Here is a 26,901-nt window from a genome sequence, read left to right as displayed (position 1 = left end):
GCAAGCTGTGGCTCCTGAGATGTCGATTAATGTGGATGGCGCCAGGGGCGGGCGATCGAACGAGAGAGAGAGAGTTCGATCGCCGTGAGGCAATGCAGAGGTGCGGTGGGGTTCTTTTTAGTTTTAAAGCTTCGAGGCAGCGACGCGTTGTCCCACCTACCCACGCACCAACGCACTCTTCCCCCCCCCACACCCCTTCCTTCATTCTCTCGCGAGCACCCAGCGATAGGAAGTTATATTCTTGAGTTTTGTCGATAAAGTCACGTAGGTAAAAAAAATATTAAAATATGTTTTATTTAAATTTTACTTTTATTATTTTTTTTTACCTACGTGACTTTACCGAAAAAAACCAAGAATATGAATCCTTGCAGTCACGAACGCTTCAAATCTAGATAGGAACTTCTCTTTTTTTTACGATCAGAGGAAACAAGAAGATGCTCGGTGTAGTCGGCATTTTACTTCGTTCATCATTTTTATTTCAATGCGTTGCTTTATGTGCCCCCTTCTTTTTTAATGAAAGATTTCACGAAAGATAATCTCTCTTCTCTCTCTCCCCATCTCTCTCCTCCCTCTTTTTATTTTACTTTGAAGTGTTTTATTTCCATACTTAAAGGTTCAGAAGGTGGCAGCCAAGGCATGGGAACGCATCCACCGGGAAAGATGGGGAGATGAAATCAGTTCGGGCGCGCGAGCTGGGTAGGAATTTTTTGTTGTTGTTACCACATCGCAAAAATTGTACGAAGAGACGATGACCGAGGCTTGGGGGAAGGCCTTCATCCAACCTCTTTATTTTCTTTTTACGAACAGTGGAAACAAGAAGATGCTCGGTGTAGTCGGCACTTTGCTTCGTTCATCATTTCGTAATTTTCTTTTTTTAAATAACTTTGCTTTATGTAAACCCCCACATCTCGCTCACTCTCTCGTTCACTCTCTCGCTCTCTCTCTCGCTCACTCTCTCGCTCAATCTCTCGGTCACTCTCTCGGTCACTCTCTCGCTCACTCTCTCGGTCACTCTCTCGCTCACTCTCTCGGTCACTCTCTCGGTCACTCTCTCGGTCACTCTTTCGCTCTCTCTCTCGCTCACTCTCTCGGTCACTCTCTCGGTCACTCTCTCGGTCACTCTCTCGCTCAATCTCTCGGTCACTCTCTCGGTCACTCTCACGCTCACTCTCTCGCTCACTCTCTCGCTCACTCTCTCGGTCACTCTCTCGGTCACTCTCTCGCTCACTCTCTCGGTCACTCTCTCGGTCACTCTCTCGCTCTCTCTCTCGTTCACTCTCTCGCTCAATCTCTCGGTCACTCTCTCGGTCACTCTCTCGCTCACTCTCTCGCTCACTCTCTCGCTCACTCTCGTTCTGCACGCAGCCCTTCTTGCAGTCCGACGGCCTCCGACGGGTAGCTCACATCAGCACGCAGAGCTCCCCGTCATCTGCCACCGAGCACACGGCCTCCTCCATCGCCCACTGCTCCTTGAAGGCCGGCACGGCGTGGGTCAGCCGCGCATGGCGGAACTCCAGCCCACACACCCTGGCTCCGAGCAGAGCGCGGAAGATGACCCAGGCTGCTGGCCGGACGTTTCCCCTCCAGGGCCACCTTCCTCGCCCTGTAAATGGCGAGCTTGGCGTAGCCGATGACCAGCCCCTGAAGATGTTGGGGTCCGTCGCCCTTTTGGTATCCAAAGATGAGGACCGTCGGGGAGAAGTGGAGGCTGAACTTTAGGAGGATGTTTTTGAGGACCTTGAACAACAAGTCCAGGCTCTTGCACTCCACGTATTGGTGTTGTGCGCGGTGCTTTTAGCGCCACGGCGCGTGGATTTGTAGCGTTGATTTTCTTTTGTTTGCTGGTGACTTCGTGTGTTTCATTTTCGAAATCGCCTCCAGTGCTGTTGCTGCTGGCGACAAACACGTTCCTTCTGAGTGGGCAGGTAGGAACTTGGTTGGACAGCGCATTCGTGCACGACAGACAGACAAATAATCCCTGGTGGGCAGTGTGGAACCTGTTGTTCCTACCTGTATGTATAAAAGATAACTTGACTTTAGGTAGCCAGGCAAACAGCCCCCTTAACTATCGCCCCCCCCCTCCCTTAGGCCCCTCCCTCCTTAGGCCCCTCCCCTGACCCCCTTTCCCTTAGGTCCCTCCCCTGACCACCCCCCCCCCATATCCTCAGGCCCCTCCCCTGACCCCCCTTCCTTAGGCCCCTCCCCTGACCCTCCTCCCTTAGGCACCTCCCCTCTCCGTACCCGGCAGTAGGTCTCCACCAATCAAAGAGCTGTTTGTAAGGTCTCCACCAATCAAAGAGCTGTGTGTATTATATATTTATTTATGCACGACAGACATACAGTCAGACAGACAGCTAAATAATCCCTGGTGGGCAGTGTGGAACATTGTTCCTCCCTGTATAAAAGTTGTTTAAAAGTCAAAAGACTCCTCCCTCTCTCTCTCCCCTCTCTCTTCTCTCTGCCCTCCCTCTCTCTCCCTCCCCCCCTCTCATCTCCCCTGCACCCCCCTCGCCGCCCCTCCTCCATCTCTATAAGAGCCGTACACACAGGCTGTGTGGATGAGCCGCTGGCGATGGGGGCAGGATTGTTCGTGAACATTAGCGAAGGGTCATGGTGAGTTTTTTTTTATTTTTTAGTCGTTGAGCACAGGGCCAAAAGGGTCGAAACGTGATGCGGCCAGCCACAAACACTCACCGTCAAGAGTTGTGATAGATGAGGATGCACACGTTTCTCGAATTGAGCAAGGGCTATTACGACGGCCTGGCGATGCTGGGAGGGAATTCCAAAGCGGACCAGTGCGAGGGAAGATGCCAAAATAGCAGTGTAGTGACCTGCAGTGTGGTGAGTGGGTGAGTGAGTGGGTGAGTGAGTGAGTGGGTGCATGAGTGAGTGAGTGGGTGAGTGAGTGGGTAAGTGAGTGAGTGGATGGGTGGGTGAGTGAGTGAGTAAGTGGGTGAGTGAGTGGGTGGGTGAGTAGGTAACGATGTGTGACGAGGTGGGAGGGTTTGAGAAATGTGACGTCGTATCAAAATGCGCAACTTAAAATAAATATAGACAACACGTTCTACTTAATTAATTCGACTTTTTAATAAATGTTTTATCCTACAACATCAGAGTGCAGCGCCACATTAAAACGCACTACAATGACAATAGTTTAAAGCGATTTGAAGCATGTTTGATTTTGGGGGGGGGGGGGGCAGAGCTTTATGACGTCATATTTGAGGGGGGGGGTCTGACTTTTTGTGACGTCGTGTGACGAAGGGGGGGGGGGTCAAAAATCGTCCAAAATCGCGTGACATCATTTATGGACGGCCCCTTGTCGCGATCGGGAGGCGCACAGAGCTCCTCCCTCCTGCAGAGGTCCTTCCGCCAGCAGTGGCACGAGTGCGCAATCAGGTAAAGAACAAACTTGCAATCGATAATTGTTTTTTTACCCTTCTATCTGGCAACAAAACTGACACCTTTTTTACAAGGAGTCATGTTTGCATAGACCACAATACCTGCAGCCATAATGCAAACAAAAACATGACTCTGATAATGTATGCACTGTCCTTGTAGTTGATTGGTCCACACCCGAGACAGCTTTCCTTAGAGCCTAGTCTCACATGGGTTGGACCAGATGACGCCAAAAGGCGCACAACTAAAAGACAATGCACCATCAGAGTAGGAGAGCTCGGGGTAAGCATTTACACCATTGGAACCTCATTTGCCAGTAAAAAATATGATAATTGGGTTTTTACCCTTCTTTCTGGCAACAAAACTGACGCCTTTTTTTTACAAGGAGTCATGTTTGCATAGACCACAATACCTGCAGTCATAATGCAAACAAAAAACACAACTCTGATAATGTATGCACTGTCCTTGAAGTTGATTGGTCCACACCCGAGACAGCTTTCCTTAGAACCTAGTCTCACATGGGTTGGACCAGATGACGCCAAAAGGCGCAAACTGGTGTAACAGTAACAATGGTTTTAGGGAGAATAAAATAAAACGCACGGTAAATTAATTTGTATACATACTCTTAGTTTTTTTGATAAAGTCACGTAGGTAAAAAATGAAATTAAAATGAATAAAAATGAAATATCGATTTAAAGCTTTCGTGACTGCAGGGATTAATCTTCTTGGTTCTTTCGGTAAAGTCACATAGAAGGGAAATAATAAAATAATAAAAATAAAACATAATAAAATAATTCTCACGACGTTTCGGCCACAACGCACAACGCAAGCAGCCGTCCTCAGATGCTGTCTCCCCGACAGACCTGTTCTTCACCTGAGGACGGCTGCTTGCGTTGTGGCCGAAACGTCGTGAGAATTATTTTATTATGTTTTATTTTTATTATTTTATTATTTTCCTTCTACGTGACTTTTACCGAAAGAACCAAGAAGAAAAATAAAATAATAAAAAATCACGACGTTTCGGAGGCATTTTGTGATATTTTTATTTTTATTAATTTTAATTTCATTTTTTTACCTACGTGACTTTACCAAAAAAACTAAGAGTATGGATCCTTGCAGTCACGAAACTTTCAAATCTAGAATTAATTTTTATACCTCACCGAAAGGGATTGGGAGGGGTTTTTCTTCCTTTAGTTTGTTGCATTAGTATTACTCTTTGCGGCAAAGAACAGAATGCACTATTTGCGATGTATAGCCGCTGGCTGTGGCAGGGTGGAGTGGTTTGTGCCCTAGGGCGGCTGTGAAAACGGAGAAGACAACTTCGTCCCAGTTGTTGACTCAGTTTTAATTTCACGACTCAGGAGTGGGCTCACAGGTCGGGGGGTCGTTAACTTGGTGGGAGTTTTTTTAGTTTGGCCATGTTTGTTTGTTGTAGTACAGAGTTAGACTGATGGCCTTAATCTAAGTTGTCTTGTGGTTGTTGTTGTTGTTGCTTGACTTGCATCCCACTGGGATATTTGCACACAGCGTTGGTGTACGGTGATTTTTCTGCAATATTTTGCTGTCCTTTCTTAGATTTTCTGTTTGCACTTAGTCACTTTAAGATCTTATTTTGTTCATGTTTTTGTTTTTTGTTTGTTGCGGTTGCACCCGATTCAAGAGCCGAATGGCTCACAGGGCTATACCTAATAAATGAACTTTGGCATTACCGGTAAGGGGCCGTCTATAAATGACGTCACGCAACTAGAGGAGGGGGGGGGGTCAGACATTTGTGACGATGTGTGACGAGGGCGGGGGGGGTTGAGAAATGTGACGTCACATCAAAATGCACAACTTTAAATAAATATAGACAACACGTTTTACTTAATAAAATATACTTTTAATACATGTTTTCTCCTACAACATCAGAGTGCAGCGCCACATTAAATACGCACTACAATGACAATAGTTTAAAGCGATTTGAAGCATGTTTTATTTTTTTCGGGGGGGGGGGGGGGCAGAACTTTGTGACGTCATATTTGAGGGGGGGTCTGACTTTTTGTGACGCCGTGTGACGAGGGGGGGGGTCAAAAATCGTCCAAAATCGCGTGACGTCATTTATGGACGGCCCCTAACCACATGGTATATACAGGTTTTGCCGCGCACACATGATCAATTATAGTATAGGCTTTTTTGGTGGGGGGGGGGGGTAGATCGCGTAAATATATAAATGTGTTGTTAAACCCGCCACCACCCGACACAGCCAACTAGTAAGGGTTGTCACGTAAACAGAACGTGGACAATTCGTTACTAGTACAGCACCAGTGTATAGTGTAGTGTATAGTGAAGTGTATAGTAGTGTATAGTGTAGTGTATAGTAGTGTATACCAGAGGTGTGGACTCGAGTCATGTGACTTGGACTCGAGTCAGACTCGAGTCATGAATTTGATGACTTGCGACTCGACTTGGACTTGTATAACAATGACTTTGTCCCACCTCTGGTGTATACTGTAGTGTATAGTGTAGTGTATAGCAGTGTAGTGTATAGTGAAGTGTATAGTGTAGTGTATAGTGTGTAGTGTATAGTGTAGTGTATAGTAGTGTATATTGTAGTGTATAATAGTGTAGTGTATAGTGTAGTGTATAGTAGTGTAGTGTATAGTAGTGTGTAGTGTATAGTGTAGTGTAGTGTGTAGTGTATAGTGTAGTGTATAGTGTAGTGTATAGTGTAGTGTATAGTAGTGTAGTGTATAGTGTAGTGTATAGTAGTGTATAGTGTAGTGTATTGTATAGTGTAGTGTATAGTGTAGTGTATAGTAGTGTAGTGTATAGTAGTGTATAGTGTAGTGTATAGTAGTGTAGTGTATAGTAGTGTAGTGTGTAGTGTATAGTGTAGTGTTTAGTAGTATAGTGTATAGTGTAGTGTATAGTAGTGTATAGTGTAGTGTATAGTAGTGTATAGTGTAGTGTAGTATACTAGTACAGCAACACCGGTGTGTTGGAGAGCAAATCCACAAGTTTTACAATCGGAGTACGACTTTTTAAACCGACTACATTACATGTTTTTAAATAAATTTTATGTCAGGGTGTTGCAATGTACAATGCGAGGATGTGTAATAAAACATGTTTTACAACATTATACACTGCCAGTACGCTCACTCAGTTTAATAACCATTGCTACAGTCTACATAACAGACTGCCAGTACGCTCACCAGCTTAAAAACCAGGCTACAGTCTACATTATAGACTGCCAGTACACTCACCCAGCTTAATAACCAGGCTACAGTCTACATCATAGACTGCCAGTACACTCACCAAACTTAATAACCAGGCTACAGTCTACATTATAGACTGCCAGTACACTCACCGAGGTTAATAACCAGGCTACAGTCTACATTATAAACTGCCAGTACACTCACCCAGCTTAATAACCAGGCTACAGTCTACATTAAAGACTGCCAGTACACTCACCCAGCATAATAACCAGGCTACAGTCTACATTATAGACTGTCAGTACACTCACCTATCTTAATAACCATTGCTACAGTCTACATTATAGACTGCCAGTATACTCACCAAACGTAATAACTAGGCTACAGTCTACATTATAGACTGCCAGTATACTCACTCCGATTTAGAACCAGACTACAGTATACATTAGTGTTTTTTGGTTTTGTTATTGTTTTTTATATAAAAAAATATTTTATTATTTTTATTTACTTAATTTTTCTTATTATTTTTCTATCTACGTGACTTTACCGAAAGAACCAAAGAATATAATTTCCTGCAGTCACGAAAGTTTTAAGTCAAAATTTAATACTGCGGTGCTGATTAATTATTGATGATGATGATTATACTGGTAGGAACCTCCTGGTTACACCAGCCCACAGGGGATTATTGTGTCCGTCCGTCCGTCGTGCAGGGAGGGGCTGGGTGGGGAGGGTGGGGCTGGGTGGGGAGGGGAGGGTGGGGAGGGGCTGGGTGGGGCTGGGTGGGGAGGGTGGGGCTGGGTGGAGGGTGGGAGGGGTGGGGCTAGGTGGGGCTGGTCACCCCGTGGTGCCCTTATAAAACTCAACGTTTAACCTACTCACGCCGGCTTGTGCCCGCCCTCACAGTCGGCCATATTTGCGGAATACACCACGCCGCCGTTGACCCTGGCCATTGACCGAGCAACCCAACGTTCCTATCAGCTCCCTCCGCAGGGATGTGTTTAATTACTACTATTACGGAGATGACTAAATATGACGCTCTGCGTTTTGTGGAACACACAGCTGCTTATAAGAAAGACAAAACACTCTCCCCCTCCCCCCCAGCACGGACAAATAGTTTTTATTGCTGGTGTCGTCAATGAGTCATTGCCCAACTTGTTCGGGTTACCCGCCCCCCATCCCCCGCCCCCCATCCCCCGCCCCCCATGTATAGGTACATGCATGCTTGCGGTAAACCATACGAACAAGCTTTTGATGTTTGATTTAAAGCTTTCGTGACTGCAGGGATTCATATTATTTGTTCTTTCGGTAAAGTCACGTAGAAGGGAAATAATACAATAATATAAATCAATAAAATTCTCACGACGTTTCGACTGCAACACAAGCAATCATCATCATTAGGTGTGAAATCCACAGAAAGAAAATTTGAAAAAAAACAAGAATAAGCTTTTGATTATTATTATAATAACACGAGCGGGAAATACCCGGCGTTGCTCGGGCGAAAAAAGACAGACACACACATCGACTTACACACACAGACATCGACCCACACACATAGAAACACATCGACTTGCACACACACACGTATGGACTTACACACAGACATCGATAACGTATGCAATAGTAATAGGGTTTTACCCTTTTAACTGGTACAAAAAACTGACACCTTTATACAAGGCATCATGTTTGCAATAACCACAACACAAGCAGTCAAAATGCAAACAAAAATGAACATCTCTGCGCAGTTTCAGAGACAATGCCGTCTATTACACTGGTCAACACACTTTTTCTAGCACAAGGTATTCCAACGGGTTTAAGGTAATTTTGGGGTGCTGATTCCAAATCTGGCATCAGTTTTTGTCTATCACATCAGGTTTTTGAAATATAAAATATTGCATTTTCAATAAAAACTGCGGAAGAAAAATATTAAATAAATGTGGATATCTACATAAAATGATATTATAAACACACTATCCTAAAAATACAGCACCATATTTTAATACTAAAGCAGTCACTGACTCGCAACAACTTGCAATCATAAGTGACAGAGTTAATTTCTGGTAAAATCAATGAAAATGGGGTATGCCAATAGCATACAATTAGATGTGATAGAGCAAATCTGAGCTCAGATTTGGAATCAGCATCCTGAAATTAGTCTAAAACAGCTGCAAAAGTCCAGGCCAGAAAAAAACGATTTTTTTCTATTGACCAGTGTTATCAGAGCATGTTTTTGTCTGCATGTTGTACACATGTACGTGCGGTTAATGCCGTAGCCATTGAGTCAACATTGGGGGGGGGGGGGCAAATCTTCCAGGGGGTCTGGGGGTCACCCCCAGAAAAAATATCTAAATTTGAAAACTAATTTCCTGCCATTTCCTGCCTAAAATATTAAAAAATTCACTAACACATGGTATGGACTTTTTATTTATTTTTGACAACAATGTCTAATAGTGTATTATATTACACTGCTCTGTTTTTTTTACTTTTTCTTGTTTCATTGTATGTAATGGCAGAGATTAGGGATTAATAAAGTACAACCATAACCACAATCATATAAACATAAATCTATGCATTGTTATATGAAGACAAGTCCAGATATTGTGGCCAAGGTTTAGCAAATTGTTGTTTTTATTTAAATAGCATAGCAATTTTTTATATATATTTATAGCAATATATTGGGTGGGGGGGGGCATTTTGAGTATATTTGAATATTGGGGGAGATGTGTCCCCCAATATATATTATAATTAATATATTATAATTAATATATTATAATTAAGGCCTTGCGTGTGGTCAATGCAGACATTCGAACACATTAACTCCTCCTGTTTTATTGCCAGAGAGGGTTATTAAACCTATTCTTATTTTTTCATATCAAGTGATGAATAGCTCGGGGTTGAGTAGTTATATCAATGGGACGCCTTTTGTTCCGTGAATGAAGATGCCTTACAATAGGTGTGTCTATTTGGTCTTTGTACACCGTTAACACCTCCTGTGTTATTTGCCGGAAAGGGTAGAACGCCTCTGTATTATTTCATCATCTTGATACCGGCAAAAAAAAAAATCTTCCCCAAAGCAAACAACGCGATGACTCTTGTTACAAAAAAACTGGCTCAGACTCAATGACGGCTGCCTGCCGGTCACCGGGTAAATCCGGATCGTCCGGTCGGAAGACGCCGGGTGAGATACTGCGGCGGTCGTGTCGCTGAACAGGGGTAGCAGCAGCAGCAGTAGGAGCAGCAGCTGTAGTAGTTGTAGCATCAGCGGCTGTGGGAGCTGCAGCAGCAGCTGTAGCAGCAGTAGCTGTGGTTGTGTAGCTGCAGCAGCAGCAGCAGTAGTAGCAGCAGCTGTAGGAGTTGTAGCATCAGCAGCTGTGGGAGCTGCAGCAGCAGCTGTAGCAGCAGTAGCTGTGGTTGCTGTAGCTGTAGGAGCTGTTGCAGCAGTAGCAGCAGCTATAGGAGCAGTAGCAGCAGCGGCTGCAGGAGCTGTAACAGCAGCTGTAGCAGCAATAGCTGTGGTTGCTGTAGCAGCAGCTGTAGCAGCAGTATCATCAGCGGCTGTAGCAGCAATAACAGCAGCTGCAGGAGTTGTAGCAGCAGCTGTGTGGGCTGTAGCATCAGCGGCTGTAGCAGCAGTAGCAGCAGCTGTAGGAGTTGTAGCAGCAGCGCTGTAGGGGCTGTAGCTGCAGCTGCAGCAGCAGCTGTAGGAGTTGTAGCATCAGCAGATGTCGCAACAGTAGGAGCTGTAGCAGCAGCTGGAGCTGTAGCAGCAGCAGCTGTAGCAGCAGTTGGAGCAGCAGCTGTAGCAGCATCAGCAGCAACAGCAGCTAGAGCAGCAGCAGCAACAGCAGCGGGAAACTGACCAAACGAGACTATCCCTGGAACAAACTCAAACATGTTCTCGTGACTCTGCTGATGAGACGCTGAATATCAAAACCAGCATGGAACTTTGCTTATTTTGAACCAATGCCGCTGAAATTAGACAGCCCCAGAAGACGGAAAGGCTGATGGAATGTGTTAAACATGTTTTGCGTGGACATAGTTGGGTGGCTTTGCGAGAGTTTGAAACTCATAATTAATGGGTTCCCTGCAGCCAGTTGTGTTTGAAACTTGCTCACCCACCTCCAACTACCCCAACCACCCCCCCCCAACCACTCCCCCAACCTCCCCCCAACTACCCCCCCTCCCCCCAACCCCCCCCCCAACCACCCCCTCCCCCCAACCACTCCCCAACAACCCCCTCCCCCAACCACCCCCCAACCTCCCCCCAACCACCCCCCTCCCCCCAACCTCCCCCAACCACTCCCCCCCAACCACTCCCCCAACCTCCCCCCAACTACCCCCCTCCCCCCAACCCCCCCCCAACCACCCCCTCCCCCCAACCACTCCCCAACAACCCCCTCCCCCAACCACCCCCCAACCTCCCCCCAACCACCCCCCTCCCCCCAACCTCCCCCAACCACTCCCCCCCAACCACTCCTCCAACCTCCCCCCAACCACCCCCCTCCCCCCAACCACTCCCCAACAACCCCCTCCCCCAACCACCCCCCAACCTCCCCTCAACCTCCCCCCAACCACCCCACACCCACCCCCCACACCCACCCCCCTCCCCCAACCACTCGCCCCCAACCACCAAACACTGCTGGTTCTGGTTCTAGTTCTTACCTTGCCCAGATGCACTTTTAAAATCCCTCCCATCCTTTCTTTCACCCGAGCATAGGCCCAGAGGTCAACGCAACATTTTAATTTTAACAAACGTCTATCAATTACAACTCTGATAGTGATGTCGATTGTTAGCCTCCCGGCATTTGTTTGACCTTCGGGCCTGTGCTTAGGAACCTCGTTTATACAAACAAATACGAAGTTAAATACTTATCAATAATTCAACAACAATGGCCTGTGTTAATTCAGGAAAGCCTCACAGAGTATCAAGACGTTTCACAAGGGGCCTGTCACATTGGGATATTTGGCCATTTTTTGTTTTATTAATGAGGTTTGGCTACGCGTTGGGCACAGTTTCATGTATTAGGTATAGCCCTGTGAGCCATGCGGCTCTTGAGTCGGGCGCAACCGCAACAAACAAAATATAAACAGAGAAACATCTTAAAGCGACGACGCGTAACAGAAACATCCTGGATAGACCAGCAAATCTTCCAGAACAAAAACAAACTTATTACAACGCTGTGTGCAAAAATCCCAGTGTGATGCAAGTCAAACAATAACAACCATAAGACAATTTAGATTAAAGTTATCAGGCCAATTCCGCACTTCCGCAAGAGACATGGCTTAACCATATGTTTTCGAAATCACCAAAATACAGCCATGAAATACAATGTAACAATAGTAATCGTAGGAACTTTGATTAAAATTTAACAAACCCCGCTGTGCGTTGCAGGATGAAAGCACTCGGAGATGCACGCAAATGTGGAGTCGTCTCCACTGCTGCCTTTCCATTTCCTCGCCACATCACAGCGAGGCCGGGTTTAGGAGTTTCACAAATGTGCGTGACCCGCGCCAATGCTCGCCTCAACAGCGCCGTCTCCTTGCAGTGGAACCAGTTCTACTGCAGTTCAAACACATTCCTGCGGAGCGAGCTGGTAGGAACGTTGGGTTGCTCGGTCAATGGCCAGGGTCAACGGCGGCGTGGTGTATTCCGCAAATATGGCCGACTGTGAGGGCGGACACAAGCCGGCGTGAGTAGGTTAAACGTTGAGTTTTATAAGGGCACCCCGGGGTGGCCAGCCCCTCCCCACCCAGCCCCACCCCTCCCACCCCCCTCCCCACCCAGCCCCTCCCCACCCTCCCCTCCGCACCCAGCCCTTCCCTCCCCACCCAGCCCCTCCCTGCACGACGGACACAATAATCCCCCGTGGGCTGGTGTAACCAGAAGGTTCCTACCAGTATCATCATCATCATCATTATTCATACAATGTCGCCACCTCGTGCCAACTGCCAGTATATCCCTCGGATTCGCCGAGCCACAAATCGGTGGACCTGCTCATGGATTCGCGATTCGCACACACTTCATAACGGTGGCTGCAAACACGAGACGCAATGGGAAACAATGCAAACGAGACAACAACAACAGCAACAACAACGAATCGGTTCTTTAATCGCAATCGAATCGTGCAGAGAATTGGATCGTGGGAAACCCACGAGTGGCGGGCAGGAACCGCGCAGATTTATTCATGAGCCCCAAGCGTCCCCTGGGATTTGCGGCCACGGTACAATCGTCATCTTCTTCTTCTTAGACATAATATAAAAGAAAACGACACAGTTTTAGAAACTCCTGCCTTTCTTACACGTGACTAGGGTACTCTTATGAGCTACACATTCTTGTTTTGGGTGCAGCCGCAATTGCGTTTGCATATACCAGTTTGCCATTTGCTTTTAAAATGCTTGCCACAATAACTGCTGATGCCTCACCCATGTTGCAAGCAATTTTCTATTTTTAAACATATGCCGGGCTCAACTTCAAACCTGTTTTATTTCTTCTACTGCCCTGCAATACTATGCAGCATTACCCGTCAATCGAGATAAAATTGTATAATTAATAAAACAAATTCGATTTTCCTCCATCCACGACAGTAGATGTGGAGCACTAGGTCGACCAAGTTTACTGCTGTGTCTCGCCCACGCTGTGTTCACGCCACCATAATCAAGGTCAACCCCCGATTAGCACGGTTGGCTACGTACGGTGAGAAAGAAGTTGAAGATGCAGACAACATACTCTCTCTGCGTTTCCCCTCACACTGCTGCACTTTGAAATTCCCTGCCACCATCGTATATTTTCCCCAAGCCTTGAATCCACGGTGGCTAGGAGATGTTAACGACCTCGCCTGGTGTGCAGGAGGTCGTGGGTTCGACCCCGACCCTGACGCCTGCTGTCTGTATGTTTGGAGTTTGCGTGTCTCTCTCTCTCATCATCATCACGGTGGCTATGAGATGTTAACTACCTCGCATGGTATACAGGAGGTTCGTGGGTTCGATCCCGACCCTGACGCCTGCTGTATATTTGGAGTGTGCGTGTCTCTCTCTCTCATCATCATCACGGTGGTTAGGAGATGTTAACTACCTCGCCTGGTATACAGGAGGGTCGTGGGTTCGATCCCGACCCTGACGCCTGCTGTCTGTATATTTGGAGTGTGCGTGTCTCTCTCTCTCATCATCATCACGGTGGCTATGAGATGTTAACTACCTCGCCTGGTATACAGGAGGGTCGTGGGTTCGATCCCGACCCTGACGCCTGCTGTATATTTTGAGTTTGCGTGTCTCTCTCTCTCATCATCATCACCGTGGTTAGGAGATGTTAACTACCTCGCCTGGTATACAGGAGGTTCTTGGGTTCGATCCCGACCCTGACGCCTGCTGCTGTATATTTGGAGTCTGCGTCTCTCTCTCTCATCATCATCACGGTGGTTAGGAGATGTTAACTACCTCGCCTGGTATACAGGAGGTCGTGAGTTCGATCCCGACCCTGACGCCTGCTGTCTGTATGTTTGGAGTTTGCGTGTCTCTCTCTCTCATCATCATCACGGTGGCTAGGAGATGTTAACTACCTCGCCTGGTGTGCAGGAGGTCCTGGCTTCGATCCCGACCCTGACGCCTGCTGCTGTATATTTGGAGTTTGCGTGTCTCTCTCTCATCATCATCACGGTGGCTAGGATATGTTAACTACCTCGCCTGGTATACAGGAGGGTCGCGGGTTCGATCCTGTACTGTCCTGCAATACTATGCAGCATTACCCGTCAATCGAGATAACATTTTATAATTAATAAAAAAATTAGATTTTCCTTCATCCACGCCTGACCCCCCCCCCCCCCAGGTGCGTGACGTCATTTTTAGACGGCCCCTAACCTCAATAAAAGTTGAAGGCGGTACAGTACTAATGTAATAGAGCAAGTGCAGAATCACCGAACCGGAATTGATAGCTTGAAAGCATTTAGCGCGGGCACCCGTAGCATATACAGCTAAATTTCGATTTAAAGCTTTCGTGACTGCAGGGATTCATCTTCTTGGTTCTTTCGGAAAAGTCACGTAGAAGGGAAATAATAAAATAATACAAACAAAAATAATAAATTAATTCTCACAATTATTTTATTTTGTTTTATTTTTATTATATAAACATAAAACATAATAAAATAATTCTCACAATTATTTTATCATGTTTTATTTTTATTATTTTATTATTTCCCTTCTACGTGACTTTACCGAAAGAACCAAGAAGACATATGTAGCTACTTTTGCTACTACGCCACTGCTCCATGAACAACCTGAACACACACAGAGGGCAATGTCGGAATACGACAAAGGGGGTGAGGTGGGGGGGGTGGAGAATGGTAGCGACGAATCGCTTGTCGGATCGCTCTTTGCAATTTGGGAGCGTCGCTTTGCGCCCACGGCCACGTCACGTTTCGTGACACGGCTGACTGCCTCTCTCTGACCGCCTTTCCGAGAAACTACGTTGCCCCCCTTCGGGTGACGCGAATATAAATAAAGCCGGCAAAAGCGCCGCTCCGCGTTCAGCCTCGCCCAGCTGAACCAGAGGGCATCCGTTGATGCTGGTGAGTGATCAGTGTTTCACTATGACCACCGTTTCATTGCTTTTATGGCTTAATTTGGTGATTTTTGAAAAGTTTTTCGGTTTGGCCATGTTTGTTTGTTGTAGTACAGAGTTAGACTGATGGCCTTAATCTAAGTTGTCTTGTGGTTGTTGTTCTTGTTGTTTGACTTGCATCCCACTGGGATTTTTCAGTCCCTCCAGAAAAACGCGGAGTTTTTTGGTGATTGTTGCGGGCAAAAATCGTTGATTATGCGGCACGTTTTCTTAAAAAATGCGATGGAATATGCGGGATATTTATGCAATTTTATGCGATTAAATTGCGGGAACTTGCAAAAATTGCGGGAACTTGCAAAAACTGCGGTTTGATGAAAAAGAGAAAAAAAAGTGATTCCCCCAACACCCTATTCACTAGGCTACTACTTTAATGTAAAGAGTCATTTCTTATTACTTCCTATGATAAGCAAGCATACTACATCACAGAAAGTGCTGGGAATATTTAAGTTCTCATCTTGTTTTATTTCAGACCTTAACAAACAGATGGCTCAAACTTACAAAACATTGAGTCGAACAAGTTCTGTAGCTTTACAAAATGAATATGCTACAACTTCTGTAAAAATGAATAAATAAAATATTAAAAAATAAAATGTGTGCTTCCTGTTTTACAGAGGTAGCTATGCAAAATAATTTGCCCCCACTGTCATGTAACACACTGGGGAACTGCTTTGCGCGGTCTTTTGCGCTTATGTTTGTTGGCAAATGAGAAAGATTTGCGGGCTTCATCATGGTTTCATTGGCATCGCGGGGTTTGCAGCTTTTCAATGATGTCGCGTAATGAGTGACGTCACTTCATAACGTTCACATGGCAACAGGGGAAATGGCTGCGCTTGTGTGAAGTAAACGCAACATTTTTCAACTTTCTGCTAAGATATATGTGACTTTTTGCAACGAAAATGCGGGGATTATGAAATCATGCAAGCCCGCATATTTTGCGCGCGGAAATCTGCAATTTATGCGGCGAAAGTGCGGCGTATTTGAAAAAACGCGCCCCCCGCATAAATATGCGGACTTTGGCTGATTTTGCGTGAAATCTTGCGATCGCATAATCGCGTTTTTCTGGAGGGACTGATTTTTGCACACAGTGTTGGTGTACGGTGCTTTTTCTGCAATATTTTGCTGTCTTTTCTTGGATTTTCTGTTTGCACATAGTCACTTTAAGATGTTTTCTTGTTCATGTTTTAGTTTTTTCTGCTTGTTGCGGTTGCACTCGATTCAAGAGCCGAATGGCTTACAGGGCTATACGAATATAAGCATCCTTTCGATTTAAAGCTTTCGTGACTGCAGGGATTCATCTTCTTGGTTCTTTCGGTAAAGTCACGTAGAATGGAAATAATAAAATAATAAAAGTATAAACATAAAACGTCGTGAGAATTAGTTAATTATGTTTTATTTTTATTATTGTATTATTTCCATTCTACGTGACTTTACCGAAAGAACTAAGAAGATATAAGCATCCTGTTTTTTTTTTAAAGTTACCGCATTCACTGCACCGTGCTTCAATCTCGAAGACTTGGGGGTGATGTTTTTCCGTGCAGTAATTTTGATTAAGTTGTATGTATGTGGTGTGTAACGTCGTGTATGTAAAATTTGACACTGGAATCAAGCGGAGCGACTTTTCTTTTTTGTCACGCTCGAAGACTGGCTTACAGATTGGTAACACATTGCCATGTTCTGTTCACGTGACAGCCCTTACTAATTGGCTGTAGTGAGTTTCACGACGCGTTTATATGTGTACGCAATATAACCCATAAACCTCTACTATGGATGGTATTGGTCGCGAAAGCCTACGTGTTAAACTGAGTCGTTCTCGTCTCCACGACGTGCCACGTATAACCCATCCGATGTCGCGATGGTGGCTGTTGGCAGTTCCTGAAGAAGAAAAAGAAAGAGGAAGTGAGTGAAAAAAACGTTTTGGTCACTAACGATTCACAGCGATCATTGCGCGTCATTGTGTGGAATGTAAGTAAACACCTAACCCTCATTTTACAGGGAAGAGTATGCAGATTGGTGATTTAACTATATACAGTATTGCCGCCCACCCCCTCCCCGATATGTGATATTGCAGATAACAGGAAGATATTTCTTCCCAGCTCCTGTGTGTGGATACACGCCCCGGTATGTTATACGACTCCTCACACATCTCAATTTACACCATTGGAACCTCATTTGCCAGTTGCAAAATATGATAATTGTTTTTTTGCCGTTTTATCTGGCAACAAAACTGACACCTTTTTTTTGCAAGGAGTCATGTTTGCATTAGCCACAATACCTGCGGTCAGAATTCTTACCCCGAGCTCTCATACTCTGATAGTGCATTGTCCTTGAGTTGTGCGCCTTTTGGTGTCATCTGGTCCAACACCATGTGAGACTAGGCTCTAAAGAAAGCTGTCTCGGGTGTGGACCAATCAATTTCAAGGACAGTGCATACATTATCAGAGTTGTGTTTTTTGTTTGCATTCTGACTGCAGGTATTGTGGTTAATGCAAACATGACTCCTTGTAAAAAAAATGTGTCAGTTTTGTTGCCAGATAAAAGGGTAAAAAAAAACAAATATCACATCTCAATTTGTGTGTGTGCCTCCTGTATTGTGAAATAAAAAGCATCTTAGGGAACGTTGCAAAATCATCTCTGCTGCCAACATTGCAGATGGCTCGTCGTTTGTACCGTACAGTATTTCTATTCATGGACGCAGTAGTCGCAGCCAGTGAGTAAACGTCCGGGTTTGATGAACATTGACCCGTCGACCAAAGGTCCAGGAGCCGGTAATCCATCTCGGTGGAATGTCAGCAGGGGTGGCGGATCGAGACTCTCTGCTGCGAGCAACTTTGGGGACCATTTTGCGAACCGTTCAATCGACGCCGCCACCACCAACCCCAAGGGCAGATCTCGGCTGAAGTTTTGGGTAAACTGGGAAACATTTAGTCCCCCAATTTTCCGTTTTAATGTTTTTTTTAAAGCATTTTTTTTTAAACAGACGCAGAATTTCGATTTAAAGCTTTCGTGACTGCAGGGATTCATCTTCTTGGTTCTTTCGGTAAAGTCACGTAGAATGGAAATAATAAAATAATAAAAAATAAAACATAATAAATTATTTTAATAAAATAATCAAAATAAAGCATAATAAATTATTTTATAATGTTTTATTTTTATTATTTTATTATTTCCATTCTACGTGACTTTACCGAAAGAAGCAAGAAGAAGAGGCAGAATTATTCGGTTTTACATAATAGGGGTTTTTGTGTTTTTATAAATGTGTCGTTAAACCCGGCACCACCCGCCACAGCCAATTAGAAAGCGTTGTCACGTAAACAGAACATGCCAATTCGTTACTAGTCCAGCACAGCAGTGTGTTAGTGAGCAGATCCACAACATTTACAATTGGAGTTCGACGTTCCGCCAGTAATTACAACTAGCCTCATCAGGTGACAGCCGGTTTGTCCATCCGTCCGTCTGTCCAACCAATACATTCTCAGAAATGTTGAGAAACTAATTAACACATTCCTGCGGAGGGAGCTGGTCGGAACGTTGGGTTGCTCGGTCAATGGCCAGGGTCAACGGCGGCGTGGTGTATTCCGCAAATATGCTCGACTGTGAGGGCGGGCACAAGCCGGCGTGAGTAGGTTAAACGTTGAGTTTTATAAGGGCACCACGGGGTGACCAGCCCCTCCCCACCCAGCCCCACCACTCCCACCCCCCATCCAGCCCCTCCCCACCCAGCCCCTCCCTCCCCATCCAGCCCCTCCCCTCCCCACCCAGCCCCTCCCTCCCATCTTCACCCAGCCTCTCCCTCCCCACCCAGCCCCTCCCTGCACGACGGACGGACGGACACAATAATCCCCTGTGGGCCGGTGTTACCAATATGTTCCTACCAGTATAAATGTATGAATAATGAACATCAATATTTCAACCAATTGCCCTAACTAGCTAGTAACTGGAAGCGGATAAAACTACAAATTAATGAACGCTCTATTTTATTATTTCCCTTCTACGTGACTTTACCGAAAGAACCAAGAAGATGAATCCCTGCAGTCACGAAAGCTTTAAATCGAAATGCAATCGGTAATGTTTATCACGTGAACAGAAGGTGCCAATTGGTTACTACTTCAGCTCCAGCGGTATGTGTGTTGGAGAGTAAACTCACGACACATTTACAATTTGAGTCAAAGGGCGTTTGGCTGGTGTTTACAAGAACAACAACAACAACCTGCATCATCATGCGATTGCCAGAATTGTGAATGAGTCTTCCACTTTTCCGCTCTTAAAGCCTAACGTGTTAAAACTATTTTTGAAAAAGAAACAGGGTGCGTTTGTTGTTGCCAGTCATTTTTGTACGTGCGGCGAAAAATGTTAACCGGCTTCTAACCGCTTTTATAAAAAATAGAATACTGCTCTGAAAGGAATGTCGTTCGTCGTCGTCGTCATAACATAGACAGCTTACAATTTATATTCTTGGTTCTTTCGGTAAAGTCACGTAGAAGGGAAACAATAAAATAATACAAATATAAAACAAAACAAATTCTCACGACGTTTCGTCTGCAACAAAAGCAATCATCATCAAGGTGTGAAATCCACAGCAAGAAATTTTTCAAATTAATAAAATAATAAAAATATAAAACAATAAAAATTCTCACGACGTTTCGACTGCAACAAAAGCAATCATCATCAAGGTGTGAAATCCACAGCAAGAAATTTTTCAAATTAATAAAATAATAAAAATATAAAACAATACAAATTCTCACGACGTTTCGACTGCAACACAAGCAATCATCATCAGGTGTGAAATCCACAGCAAGATTTCACACGTGATGATGATTGCTTGTCTTGCAGTCGAAACGTCGTGAGAATTTTTTTTTATTGTTTAATATTTGTATTATTTTATTGTTTCCCTTCTACGTGACTTTACCGAAAACAACAAGAATATGAATCCCTGCAGTCACGAAAGCTTTAAATCGAAGCTTACAATTTGCCCATCGTGGTAAAAAGGGGCAGAGCCATTTGTTTTCTCCCCACAGTTTTTGGACAGCGAGGGGCGATGCTAATGGGTGTGAGTGGCGCTTCGCCGTTTTCTCTCCGTCACGATTATAAAATCATTTTATTGTTGCCACGTCTTACAACTAGTAAGGTGGCGAATGAGGAAATAGACTCACCATGTGACGATGCCCTTATCTAACCCTCGCCTACTATCATGTTTTTGTATCGTCTGTTGTTGTAGCGTTCGTACCTGAAAAAAAATCCACGCGACCACGGAGAGAAAGACATCGCAAACTGCAAACACACATCAGACATCAGGGACGAGATCGAACCCACGACCTACTGCATACCAGGCGAGGTAGTTACCACCAAAAACATCAAATAAAACGGTGAATTTGATGACTGCCTCGACACTTTGCCCAGTGACAGTGGTGGATTTCTCCCTGTGCCTGGCAACTGTCCAATGCAGCCTCGGGACAAATAAGTAAAAAAAAAACACCTTAAGTAAAGGGTCAGATTCATGAATAGAAACATGCATACGTGGTGAGCAAAGGTGCTCGGCATCTGCACATGTGAAATGAGTGGCTCCGACACGGTAGAAATTCAAGTTGTTTATTCAATTCTTCGGTAAAGTCTTCTTGGTTCTTTCGGTAAAGTCACGTAGAAGGGAAATAATAAAATAATAAAAATAAAACATAATAAAATACAATTCTCACGACGTTTCGGCCACAACGCAAGCAGCCGTCCTCACCTGAGGACCGAGCAACCCAACGTTCCTACCTGAGGACGGACACAATAATCCCCTGTGGGCTGGTGTAACCAGGAGGTTCCTACCAGTATAATCTCTACTCGAGAAAAGCCGTAGCTGTATAACCAATGAGCGCCCCGCAATATTACAGGGGACGGCGCTCACATCACACATGTGTTTACCTTTGTTGCACTTTGCACTGCTATCGTGTTTTTGTACTGTTTGTTGCGGTAACGTCCTTATCCGCCCCCGACTGGACATCTGTGAGAAAAAAAAGCTTTATATCTCATCTGATTGCTCCAGGAAAATAAATATTACGACACTGTTTCCACCCACCACGAACCTTACACAAACCCCAAGCATTACCCCCCCTCCCCTCCCCCCACTCGCACTGTCTCACACAAATAAACTTTTTAGCTTTTGAGCCCAGAGTTGCCAAGTTGTAAAACACAAGCCAAGTAGCCAGAGGGAAGGGTAAAACTCCAGTATACGGGAGAAGCGCTTCGACCACGAACCCTTTCTGTTTTCTAGAAACGAAAGCAAACAGCGATCAAATTCATGTTCTTGGTTCTTTCGGTAAAGTCACGTAGAAGGGAAATAATAAAATAATAAAAATAAAACATAATAAAATACAATTCTCACGACGTTTCGGCCACAACGCAAGCAGCCGTCCTCAGGTGCTGCTTGCGTTCTGGCCGAAACGTCGTGATAATTATTTTATTATGTAAATTTTTTTATTATTTTATTATTTCCCTTCTACGTGACTTTACCGAAAGAACCAAGAACATGAATCCCTGCAGTCACGAAAGCTTTAAATCGAAATTTGAAGCGATCAAATTATTGCAGCGGGCAGCAACAGAAAAATGTAATGTTGAAAATGCGGCCGCAGGCCTAATGCGGATGTCATCGACATTGCCATTTAGGTCCGTCATGCGTCAAGGAGAGTTTAATTTCGAGCTAGTGATTTCATTTCAATCAAGTGCAGAGCCAAATGTAATGTGATGAGCCTTTTGCGTAGTGATTGGTGACTGGGCCGAGATCATCACTTCACAACACTTAAGAAGCCCACTTGTAATCACACGTTAAAAAAAAAAAACTCGCATTCATCAATAGCACTGTCTTAAATATTTATTAGCTAATGTTTCAAGAAATGGCCCTTCTTTGAATGGCAATTGCCCAAAATGTGGCCTATTAAATACATACATTTGACAGTAATTTTGTTTCTTGCTGTGGTTGTCCCACCTGATGAAACGTCGTGATTTAATTTAGTTATTATAAAAAAAATCTTATTTAAAAACAAAAAAATTCACCTACGTGACTTTACCAAAAGAACCAAAGCGTATGGATCCTTGCAGCCACGAAAACTTCAAATCTAGAATATTAAATACATGTTAAGGCAGTGTTATTGTTGTTTTTATGCTAATTATGCGTGTGCGCCACTGCCAATGCACCATCACAAAATAATGTATATCACGGAACTGAGGGTCTTGGCATTGCACTCTGACCTTGGGGCAATGTTGAATTTGGCCTGCAGCTAAGGTGCAGATGGCATTGCAAAAATGATTAGGAGTTTTTGGCCTGTGAAGTAATAAGGATACATTCCATTATTGATCAGAGGCAGATTTTGCATGTTCAGCAGTGCAGAATCAGAACATGTATTTGTCCTGGAGGAATCCGATGAGCTATTAAGCTATTTTCACAGATTTCCAGTAGAGGCAGGTCAGAACGTTGCAAGGCTCTGTCACATCTGTGATGGGGTCTACCCCGTCCTTAATTAAAATGCAATCTAAAAAAACTAAAATGCGAGGGTGGTGTGTAATGCTCAACATTATGTCATTATATACTGTATATAATAATGCTTATTCTTGGTTATTTCGGTAAAGTCACGTAGAAGGGAAATAATAAAATAATATAAATATAAAACAATAAAAAATATGAATCCCTGCAGTCACGAAAGCTTTAAATCAAAATAATAATGCTTGTTAGGAATCACAAAAGTCAATACATTTGAGGTAAACCTTTAACGGTTAACAGTAATTAACAAAAAAAATTGTGTTGCAGTGAACTACTCCGACAATGGCGTCTGGCACCGATCATCTGGACGAACTTAATAAATTCTACAAAAAGAAAGTTGAATTCCCACCTAAACAGCTCGAAGGCCACATCAACACTGCTAATCGAGAGGTGAGGAAACTTCTGCAAGAGATGAGAAAAATTCAACAGCCAGGCTTGGAACCCGTCATTGCAGATGATTTCATTCCCACCGGCAGCTCTTACGAAGGACTCAAAGTTCGGGGAGATATGGAACTGGATTTTATGATTCCTCTCTCTCACCCTGAATTCAACTTTGTCCCAATCTCACATGCCAGTGTACCAGGTGGCTATCGTCAATTAAAAGTCGAGCGACACAAACAATTGCAAAGGCCCGAGAAAGTATCAACACCACCAAGTCAATTTGAAAATAAATTCACCGAAGGCGGATACCTGATCCCATCAAAGGTATATCATTGGTTTCAGTCATTAGTAGACCAAGCAATGAACAACATACGACCTCTGGTTAGATTTGATGTGAAGTTTACAGGCTACCAACCAGCCCGTACGCTCGTCATAACTCTCAGCCCTGACAATGAAATCCACGTGGACCTGGTTCTTGCGGTCTACATTGGGGATGGTCTCTACGTGGTGGCCAAGCCTTTGAAGATTGCCCCAGAACAGCTTCTCTGGAGGCTGTCGTTCTCGGTCTTCGAGAAAGACATCCTGAATCAGCTTCCAAGCTCTTCCTGCCACCTGAAGACCCTGAAGATCCTCAAGTACCTGCGGGAGCACGACACTCGGCTGGAGGAGACGTCGCAGTTCGCGAGTGGAATCTGCTCGTACCACCTGAAGACGGCCTTCCTCCACCTGCTCACGCGCACGAACCCGACGCAGTGGGAAGACACCGCAACGAACCTGAATGCCCGCCTTGACGACCTCATGGATCTCCTGATTCAGGGCATGGAGAAAGGGGAGCTCAACCACTTCTTCCTGGGAAATAAATCGAGCCTGGCCAAGAAGGTGGGCGCGCGGAGCATGAAGAGTGAGGGTGTTTTCAATCTCTTTGACGCGAAATTTATGAATGAAACCACCCTCAATCAGGCCAAGGCGAGACTCGTCATCATTAAACGCTCTCTGCCTGCCATACTCAATAAACATTAATCCGTTTGTGTAGCTAAACTAAGGCCCACTGATCAATGTAGCTCTTCTTCATAAGTGGCCTGGCCACAAATGATAACTCAACGACGTGGTTCATCATGTGCAAATTTATAGCAGCCAAATACTCTAAACGTATGTTGATTCTAAAAACCACGCGACCACAGGGAGAACATGTGTAGTAGTGACTTAACTCGGAGACACTAAGAGTTGGAGGCCCTTCTTTTATTTAACCGAGCACCCTCGGCACAATACACAGCCTACGCTGGTAGACACTCTTCTGTCGCGAGTTGTTTATAAACAACTCTACGTGGGTTGCTAGCCTATACACAACACGAGCCTTTTAACACTGACGGTGCTGAACCGAGACAGCCAACTACCGTCTAGGAGCAAATTATCGAGTGAAGACGACAGCGACAATGGCGACGATCTTCAACAACACAACGGGGCTCCCACTCCAAACGACAGCCCCGAGCTCTCGCTCAGGGCCCCCTTTTATACTCCCGGTGTGGCCTTGCTCTGCCCCAACCACGTCCCCTCTCTAGAACCTACTAACGGGTTCCTGGGCTTCACCCAAGTGCCCCTTCTGTAACCTTTACCCCAAATATTCTGTCTGGTGGGTCACGTGGTCTGCTGACATCAGGGCTGCTGTAAGCCGCAGATCCCCTTCCCCGCCAGCAGCCAGCGCTATGCTGCTACATTACTTATTCTATGCCACTACACATGTAAACTCCAAATATACGATCTCCTGTATACCAGGCGAGGTAGTATGTTGGAGAGTGGATTTACTCTCCAACGTACGGGTGGGCTGAAGTAGTATCTAATTTGGTCCTGTTTACGGGACAAATCCGAATGATGGAAAATTATTTAAAACATAGAGATTTTATACGATTACGCGTGAAAAATAATATCTTGTAAACGACCGCCTGCATTGCGTTGCCAAATCCGTGCTCTTTCACCGGCATTTTCCGTCACTCTCCTCAAAACTTGTGGCGAAGTCGGAGATCGACCCGGTTCGAGGTCTGCCAACAACGCTTTGCGTCCGCCGTTGTTTCTGATTCCCGAAATCGGGACATCAACGCCCGAAAACGGTGCGGAGTTGGGAGCTGTTCAGCTCTTAGAATATCTGCGATAGTCTCTCCGTGTTGAAATAATTGGAAAAAAAATCTGAAAATTAATTTCAACTGTTATTGCATGCTGCTGAGGTGTGTAACCGATGCCTCATAAACTCCCAGGCTTCTACTTTATTTCTGCAAAAAAAAATGGTTTAATACAAAATACCGCTTTTTCAAATCAGGAAGTTAATTATGGACAACCCTATAGAAATGCCATGAAGATTTGGTTAAATAAATCCGTGATAATAAGCATGTTGAACATTGGGTTTGCAAATGATTTTGGGATTGGGTGTTTGCTTACAGAAATAAAAACGTTATTCCAAATTGATTGCCTCTGCTATTTATTAAATCAACGTGTTGTAACACTTAGTCACGGTTTCAACCCCAACAACAGTGCCTCGCCAGATTACAGTCTAGTAAAATTTTAATTTCATTAATAGTTGAAGTGCATGGCACTCTTAACTTACATTTGTAATGACAGTGGAGTCTACATGCAGTGTGAGTGGACTAGTGGTCACGGGTGGTAATGACAGGGGAGTCAGCTGTGAGTGTGAAGCGACTGGTGGCCACGGGAGGTAATGCCAGGGGAGTCAGTTGTGATTACGAAGGGACTGGTGGCTACGGGAGGTAATGACAGGGGAGTCAGTTGTGAGTGCGAAGGGACTGGTGGCCACGGGAGGTAATGACAGTGGTATCAGTTGTGAGTGCGAAGGGACTGGTGGCCACGGGAGGTAATGAAAGGGGAGTCAGTTGTGAGTGCGAAGGGACTGGTGGCCACGGGAGGTAATGACAGGAGAGTCAGTTGTGAGTGCGAAGGGACTGGTGGCTATGGGAGGTAATGACAGGGGTATCAGCTGTGAGTGTGAAGGGACTGGTGGCCACGGGAGGTAATGACAGGGGAGTCAGCTGTGAGTGTGAAGGGACTGGTGGCCATGGGAGGTAATGACAGGGGAGTCAGCTGTGAGTGTGAAGGGACTGGTGGCCACGGGAGGTAATGACAGGAGAGTCAGCTGTGAGTGCGAAGGGACTGGTGGCTACGGGAATGATTGAGAAGGAAGCGCGGTCAGGTGACGGAAGAGGACGGTGGAGTCTGCCGGTGGAGCGAGCGTCCAGAGTCAGCAAGAAGGTTCGGGAAGGGGGGTCGTGGCCTCGTGTTGGTATATAAGGGGGAGATGTGCGGGAGACTTGGGGCTGTTGCAGTGGGGGTCTCCGCCTGATGTCAAGTGAGCGTGTCTTCAATAAACAGCCATCTCAAGAGAAGTTTGTAAAGTCTTTACACATTTGAAGATAGAAAAAATAGATGTTTATGCAGCCTCGTACACACGCTAAAGTGTAATTTAGCACTGAACAAAAGATATGTGCCAAGGTCGGTCTTGGATATCATCTCTGGAGGACATCCCAATGAGACACAGACTAGATTTCCTGTAAAAGGAGTTTGAAAGCGTGAACGCATTGCTGTGTCCGCCTGTGCATGTGTAATGTGAGGATATATCCGGCTCACTGACGTATCACAACTCGTCATGATGATTGGCTCTGCCGGTCCTGGTCTATAGCCAATGGGGGGAAGCCTAGGGGCGTGGCCCTGACGTAACGGAAAGGTGACAGCTGGAAATAGAGGATTGGTTCTGCTGGCTTTGGCCACAGCCAATGGGGAGATGAGTCAGGGGCGTGGTCCCG

At 45.1% G+C, this 26,901-nt stretch overlaps 1 protein-coding gene across 3 annotated transcripts; it reads left to right on the top strand.

Moving 5' to 3' along the window:
• Positions 1-14,999: 14,999 nt before the first annotated feature.
• LOC144736763 (inositol 1,4,5-trisphosphate receptor-interacting protein-like) lies at positions 15,000-25,548 on the top strand. 3 transcript variants are annotated; one of them, XM_078619375.1, is made up of 4 exons: positions 15,000-15,145; positions 17,267-17,316; positions 20,414-20,530; positions 22,982-25,548. In XM_078619375.1, exon 4 carries the CDS (start codon positions 22,997-22,999, stop codon positions 24,113-24,115), a length of 1,119 nt encoding a protein of 372 aa, XP_078475501.1. In that variant the 5' UTR covers positions 15,000-15,145; positions 17,267-17,316; positions 20,414-20,530; positions 22,982-22,996; the 3' UTR covers positions 24,116-25,548. The 3 variants fall into 3 exon arrangements, with proteins under 3 accessions (XP_078475501.1, XP_078475502.1, XP_078475503.1); XM_078619376.1 differs by having other exon boundaries at positions 20,414-20,561; XM_078619377.1 differs by lacking the exon at positions 20,414-20,530 and having other exon boundaries at positions 15,007-15,145.
• The last annotated feature ends 1,353 nt before the right edge of the window (positions 25,549-26,901 follow it).

This window comes from Lampetra planeri, chromosome 63 (genome assembly GCF_965212315.1).
Source record: "Lampetra planeri chromosome 63, kcLamPlan1.2.h2, whole genome shotgun sequence".
Taxonomy (NCBI): domain Eukaryota; kingdom Metazoa; phylum Chordata; class Hyperoartia; order Petromyzontiformes; family Petromyzontidae; genus Lampetra; species Lampetra planeri.
The sequence above is the reverse complement of the archived record's forward strand: the minus strand, read 5'-3'. Positions and strand labels throughout refer to the sequence as shown.

Coding starts and splice junctions, on each gene's coding strand:
- LOC144736763 (XM_078619375.1), top strand. CDS start 22,997: ATGGCGTCTGGCACCGATCATCTGGACGAACTTAATAAATTCTACAAA.